The 7745-nt window shown below is 29.3% G+C and overlaps 1 protein-coding gene across 1 annotated transcript; it reads left to right on the top strand.

Moving 5' to 3' along the window:
• Positions 1 to 6885: 6885 nt before the first annotated feature.
• LOC133783600 (uncharacterized) lies at positions 6886 to 7527 on the top strand. Its single transcript, XM_062223250.1, has one exon. The coding sequence runs from the start codon at positions 6886 to 6888 to the stop codon at positions 7525 to 7527; it is 642 nt and encodes a 213-aa protein (XP_062079234.1).
• Positions 7528 to 7745: the final 218 nt, after the last annotated feature.

Below are 7745 nucleotides of genomic sequence, written 5' to 3'. Positions count from 1 at the left end.
AATCAATTCTACTATTAGTTAATAACACGTACCATGCATGCATTTATATACATATATATATTTATAGCATTATGTATTCTTTCTTTTAATTAATAATAATGTTATCGCGACTCCATTAATTTATATATATATATATATAAGGGTTTATAATTTTTTTACACTATGTGTTTTGACAAATTATTTTTTAGACCTTATGTTTTGTAAAATGGTTAAAATAGAACCCTAAACTCGATTTTGGTCAATATTTTCTTAACTAAAATCACAAATAATTTACCAAACTAACAATTCAGAACAAAAATAAAATTATTTTGCTTAAAAACTGTTTTGTTATATTCAATTTTTTCTTCATCAAAATTGAGTATAGAGTTCTATTTTAACTATTTTACAAAACATAGGATCTAAAAAGTAATTGGTTAAAATATAGGGTTCATTCTGTTATACCCAGATTTCGAGCCATGATAAATGTGACCTCGAAAGCTGGATTCGCAACGAATGAACTCGTAAAGTCTGAAGTATGTTCCAAGACTAGACATCGAGCCTGCAAAGCTGAGACGACTTCGAATATGGTGGCCTCGAAATCCACACGATCTCGAAGGGTAGCTCCCGAGATGCATCTGTCCTCAGGGATGACCTCGGGTCATGGGTTCCGAGCCTGACGCGCGTACGATCTCGAAAGCCATGTGACATCGGGAGATGTTATTAGCTCGAAAGTTGATGTGAGATCTGGGAGAATAAGGCCTTGGTGATATATGATAATAACCATGAATATCTTAAAGTGTTGCCTATAAGAGACGTGGTCTACATTTATTATTGTAAATCCCCTAAAATCATGGGATATTATTTGATTAGTTATACGCTTCTTGGTCTTCAGGGGACGTTTCATTTTATATCGGATTACAGGCATTTAAGACCATTTGATTTATTTGCACAAAAAGAGTAACTACCCGAAATGTGTGGGATAGTACTCTGCAATCTTCTCTATAAATAGAGAGGACATGCACCATTGTAAATGACCGAATCTCTGAATCTTGAGAGAAGACTCTGAAGAATTCATACTTGAAGAATTTTCAGAGATCATCTTGAGTTTAAAAACAAAGACTCGTGGACTAGGCAGATTTAACTGCTGAACCACGTAAAAATTGTGTTTTGTATTATCATATTTATATTGGCCATCACTGTTTGTTGTTTACGTGCTCTTCTTTCACGGTTGACGAAAAACGGCGTCAACACATTCAAAATACAGAATCCAAAAAGATATAAACCTTATATATAATCAATATATACGATGATTTATTCATTTTATATGTAGCATTTTAGCGCTTTAGATAAAAATTATTCATAGGTACAAAATTGAACTTAAATTATTACTGAAAAAAATAAAAAAAATAAAAAATCTCCACGGACCTTTGGTCATATTCATATTTGTTTTTTGGGTTTATATTTTTTTGGACCCTGTGTTTTTTACTATTATCTGTTTGGACCTTGTGTTTTGATAAATTAATTTTTGGACCTTGTGTTTTGTAAAATGGTTAAAATAGAACCCTAAATCCGATTTTGGTTAATGTTTTCTCAACTAAAATCACAAATAATTTACCAAACTAACAATTCAGAACAAAAATAAAATCATTCTGCTTAAAAACTATGTTGTTATATTCAATTTTTTCTTCATCAAAATTGAGTTTAGGGTTCTATTTTAACTATTTTACAAAACATAGGGTCCAAAAAGTAATTTGTCAAAACACAGGATCCAAACAAGTAATGAGAAAAAACACAGGGTCCAAAAAAGTATAAACCCTTGTTTTTTTCCTCTTTAGTTTAGAGCCTGCTCTAGATTTCTTTGCATGCATTTAGCAATCATTTGTTTATTTTAGTTTTTTATTATATTTTTTTGAACTTCCTTCTCTTTCCTCAACCATTCATTTTCTCCATCCAATCCTTTCCCTTCTTAACTTATTGTCAATATATGTTTAAAAAAAACAATAATATATATCAAATTTGGTCATTATATATAGTATGGTTAAACAAGCTGTAAAAAGCTTTTCTCTTCCTATCTTTTTACTTTGCTTTATAGATACCGTTTTATTTTTCTTCAATTCTAAAAACAATTTTTAAGTATCCATTGGTTTTTTTCTATGTTCTATTTTCTTTATGGTATATGATTTGGCTAGCTATATATATATATATATATAGTATAAATAGTATGTCTATTTTTTGAGATGTGTGGTCTATGAATCTTATTTTCAATTTATGTTTGTATTCGTTATTTATTTTAATTTTGATATAGTATATTAGGTTCTGTAATAAATAATTTTGAGAGAGACTATACTATATACTATATACTATATTACTACTACTACTACTAGTTGTTATTATTATGATCTAAAGAGAGAGAGCTTTGCATATCATAACATATATATAACTTAACTATATATGTATATATATATATATATAACTATTATTGTGGTTAAGGAGCAGAAAGTGGTGGAGGGGTTCTTATATAAGGGTAGGCATCAGGCAAAAGCAAAGCAAAAAGTAAAAAGAAGAATGGGAAACTATAGTTTCGTATTGTTATTTTGGTTTAGTTTGAGAGAGAGCGAAGGAGAGAGCGAGAAGGAGAGAAGAAGATAAAGTGTATTATGTGTTTACTGTTTTAATTAATAATTTAGAAATAATTTTTTTTTTTTTTTTTGGATATTTTAGTCATAGATAAAGTTATAATTGTGACTAAAAATCAATTATTGGTCACAACAAATTATGGTTATAACTAAATATGAATTAGTGACATATTTTAGTCATTAACGTTTATTAGTTGTCACTAAATGTATTATTAGTCTCAATAGTTTATTGTGGCCTTCCAAAATTTATAAAATTAAAAAATTAAATATTATTACAAATTCTGACTAAAAAATATATTTAGTCACGTATTAATTATTTTTGTTCTCGTTGGGACTAAAAGTTAAGTATTTTGTAGTGATTCCTTGCTGATGACGCTGACTAAGAGCACCAAAAAAAGCACCAAATAAAAAAACAGCTTTGGATCATTAATCACTTTTCGTGATCAAAACGCAAAGACAAATCTCCTGTGAACAGACAAAGAGGAGTGTCTTTTAATCATTATATATATATATATATATATATATTTTAACCCTTTATATATATAGACTTTACAAATCACAATTATCATTAACCTTTCATTACAACTAAACGTCCTTTATAACACGTACCATGCATTTATTTATATATATATATAAAGCATTATGTATTCTTTCTTTTAATTAATAATAATGTTATCGCCACTCCGTTAATTCATATATATATATATATATATGGGTTTATATTTTTTTTAAATATTGTATTTTGTCTCATCATTTGTTTGGACTCTGTGTTTTGACAAATTACTTTTTGGACCTTATGTTTTGTAAAATTGTTAAAATAGAACCATAAACTCGATTTTGATCAATATTTTCATAACTAAAATCACAAATAATTTACCAAACTAACAATTCAGAACAAAAATAAAATCATTCTGCTTAAAAACTGTGTTGTTATATTCAATTTTTTCTTCATCAAAATTGAGTTTAAAGTTCTATTTTAACCATTTTACAAAACATAGAATCTAAAAAGTAATTTGTTAAAATATAGGGTCCATTCAAAATACAGAATCTAAAAATATATAAACCTTATATATAATCAATATATACGATGATTTATTAAAATATAGGGTCCATTCAAAATACAGAGTCAAATCATATACCATAAATAAAGAAAATAGAACATAGAAAAAAACGAATGGATACTTAAAAATTGTTTTTAGAATTGAAGAAAAAATAAAATGGTATCTACAAATCGAATCAAGATGATTTATTGAATTAGTGTGTCTCATATTGTGTCTAACCAATATAATTACACTTCATATTTAATAATTCATTTATAAAAAAAACTATTACGTCTCTTCAGACCAAATTAAGTTTTAATATGTAGTGAAGTGTTGTATTGATTAGACACAATTCCTATTCATCAAACCCAATATTCCTTGTTGACTATGAATAATAAACAAAGCAAAAACCAAAACGCGTTCATTTCTTTGGGCATTTCTCTTTAATTATTATTATTATTTACATATCTTGAAATTGAAGAGAAGAAAACACAATCTCTATCTACAATAATAATAATAATACCTAACTCATCAGTTTCACTGGCCATTGGCGATACCTAGCAATGGATGAGGTGTTGCAGGATCCATTAACGTGGAGCAAGAGCTTTTACGTGATGCGATCGAGGTCGCTAATCCTCCTCTTTCAGCATCGCTCACACAGTTGAAGCTCCAAGACATAGTCGTTCAAGATGATGGGTGGGTCACTCACACTAGGGGTTGGAACCATCTTATTCACAAGCAAATAATCGATCACATGCGCGAGTTTCGTAAGGAGCGCGGCCACCGTAAGTATAACTTTCGGAGTGTTCGATCGTTGCTGCAATTTATCAGAAACGTCTGCATTCACTACAAAAAAATTCCCAGACAAGTCAGGGTACGTAATTAATCTACTGCTACATGTGTGTGTGTTTTGCTTGTTATAAGTAATTATGAGTAAATATATATATATATATATATATATATACGGGCATTCTCCGGTTTTCACTTTAAGCCCTAAGCCCTAAGCCCTAGCAGGGTTCTTGCAATCCGTGAATAGTTTTTGGCGCGATTTTTTTTTATGACCGTGTATATTATAGCTATTTAGAGCATTTTGTGAATTTTTAGAAAATTCCGAATAGTTTATAGTACCGAAAACTAGGTTCAAACATGTTGTTGCACGTGTGACTAAATTTTTGTATGCGCGTGGAAAACAATATATTTGAATCTAGTTTTCGGTGCTGTAAATTATTCGAAATTTTCTGAAAATTTATAAGATGCTCTAAATAGCTACAATATACACTATCATAAAAAAAAGTTGCGCTGAAAACTATTCACAAATCGAAAAACACTGAAAGTCCTTCCGATAAGGCTTAAAATAAAACTCCTATAGAAAAATTATCCTAAATAAATATATATATATATAATTAATCTACTGCAATTTACATATATATTATTTTTTTCGATTTCATTAGGTTCTCTTTGGTGTAAACCAGCGACAAGACTTATTTGATGGCTACTTTTCGATACGATTTCCGAACCTGTTCTTGAAAGTTTACCAACTTGTTCGAGAGCACTGCAAAGAAGAGGAAGACTTCAAGGAGTATTTTAGTCAAGGATTTTAGATTAATCCAAGGTTACCGATTATATTTTGCATGTTTTTATATTACCAATATATGCTTCTTCTTTTTTTAGGTATAAACTCAGAGCACTGATTTTTTTTTAGGTATAAACAGTAGAGAGCTGAGATATAGTATAAACAGTTGAGAGCTCCAATTTTTTTTTTATGATTCCGTACATGAGTGTCATAGTAGGTATCTCGTTAATTTTCAGAAAAATTCGATTAATTTATATTGCCGAAATCAAAAGTCAAACATCTATTTTCCACACGTGCGGTGCAAGTGACTGTTTGAACTCTGATTTCGGTATTGTAAATTATTCAGAATTTTCTGAAAATTAGCAGGATGTCTAATATAACTATATTGTACGTCATCGTATAAAAAAATTTGAACCGAAAAGAGAAAACGTTCGTACATTAAAAGCAAATATATATATATGTAAAGTTTCCATAATGATTATTTTCGGTTGTGACTTTCAGGATATCATCCAAGTTTAAGATTTTGAAGTGGAGATTACAAAGCTGGAAAGAGAGGGGAAATACAAGAAGGAATATTAATTAGTATTACTAATTATAAGGAATAGTTTTCAAAGTTGTAATGACTCGAAACACCATCAAAGCATATTAATTTATTGTTATAGTTAGACTTTAGAATTTGGTTAACTTTTTGTTATGCCAAATAATATATAAACATATCATATAAATATATACATATATATATATATCTTATAGTCTTTCTTTTGTTGTTTATTATTTGCACCAAATATGCTATAACTATATATATAGTTAAAATCACATTGGCTTCCATGCATTATAATTGTAATCAATTGCTTTAGTAGTGTATTTGTAAAATTTTGTTATTTCTAATTGCTTAGTCATTTGTTTTTGGTCACATATAGAAAATTATACCACATAATAAGTTGTCATTGAATGTGGATCAACGTTACTAAAAAACTGGTTTTTGTTTTTAAAAGCTAAAATCTGTTTTTTGAAAATAACTGAGGGTGTTTGGCATTGTTTTCAGAAAACAATTTTTAAAAACAAAGTTACAAAAAACAGAAAATTTTGAGAACAACAAAAAATTATTTTCTGTTGTTCTCAAATTTTCTTTCCTTATTTTCTCACTTCTTATTTTTCATCATTTTTTCTTTCAAATTATTTTATCTCATTATTTATTACAAACTTTTCAAATATTTTTCTCTTTGTAAATATATTTGTTAATTTTTTATTTAAGATTTAAAAAAAATAAAACTAAAAAATTGTTTTTAGAAAACATTAACCAAACACCTTTTGTTTTTTTAAAACTACAAAAACAGTTTTCTGTTCTCATTTCTGAGAACACAATTTCGAAAACAATATCAAACAAGCCATCTTTCGAAAGTTCTTGTTTTGTATATATGGTTGTAGAAGTAATAATAAAACAGAAGTATACCAATTGCAATTACCTTAAAGATAGTTCTTTAAATATATATATAATTGCACCATACTATACTACCATTCACGACTATTTTTTTCCTGTAAAAGAAGAATATGAAAGACTTTTCATCACTACTAAAAAAATTAATGTGTCAACTTTTTATGCCATGTTCTTTTTACGTCAACTTTAGTGTGTCTCCGTGGCACTTCTTATGTTCTTATGTTGAATGGAAGAGTGCAAGGGGGTTTTCGGGGAGTCAAGGGTCTTCGCCAAGGAGATCCTATCTCACCATTACTATTTGTCTTGGTTATGGAATATCTCACTCGGCTGCTTCAACTAGGGGTTCAGCAAAAAGATTTCAGATATCACCCTATGTGTAAAAGCCTTAAGGTTATTAATCTGTGCTTTGCTGATGACTTAGTGATTTTTTGCAAAGCTAACAGCAGCTCAGCCCAGGTTGTCAAACAGGTTTTTGAGGATTTCTGCAATAGTACAGGATTGAAGGCTAATATCAATAAATATCAAGTGTTTTTTGGAGGTGTTTCGACTACTGTTAAGGACCAGTTACTTCAGATTTTTCAACTTGAAGAGGGAACCTTTCCTCTTAAGTATCTGGGGATTCCTATGAGGCCAACAAAATGGAAAATGGCAGATTGTGGTGAGATTCTTAAAAAAATTAAACTAAGGCTTCACACTTGGGCTAGTAGACATCTATCTTATGTAGGGCGGACTCAACTCATCACATCTGTTCTATTGGGATTGCGAAACTACTGGATGAACATCTTATTGCTCCCTCAAAGCATTGTCAAAGAGGTAGATAAGCTTTGCTTGTGGTTTCTGTGGGGCAACAATGGTATGTAACGTCCCGGATTTTTAAGACTCAATAATGCGGAAATATAAATGTTTTCATTTAACAAAATGTCTCAAAAACCCATAGAAAAAAAACTTTTTAAAAAGTCGTATGGCCATACTTAACATTTAGTTACAAACATGTTTTATAAAGATTAGAGTGAGCCTAGTTTAGGAAAATTACACAATATTTCCAAAAATAAAAAGGCTTCCCAAAAGGTCGGTCCACA

Source organism: Humulus lupulus, chromosome 6, assembly GCF_963169125.1.
Source record: "Humulus lupulus chromosome 6, drHumLupu1.1, whole genome shotgun sequence".
Lineage (NCBI taxonomy): Eukaryota > Viridiplantae > Streptophyta > Magnoliopsida > Rosales > Cannabaceae > Humulus > Humulus lupulus.
This window is presented reverse-complemented; position numbering and strand designations above follow the sequence as displayed.

Bases quoted from the DNA above. Each gene is read 5' to 3' on its own strand.
- LOC133783600 (XM_062223250.1), top strand. From the start codon at position 6,886: ATGTTGAATGGAAGAGTGCAAGGGGGTTTTCGGGGAGTCAAGGGTCTT.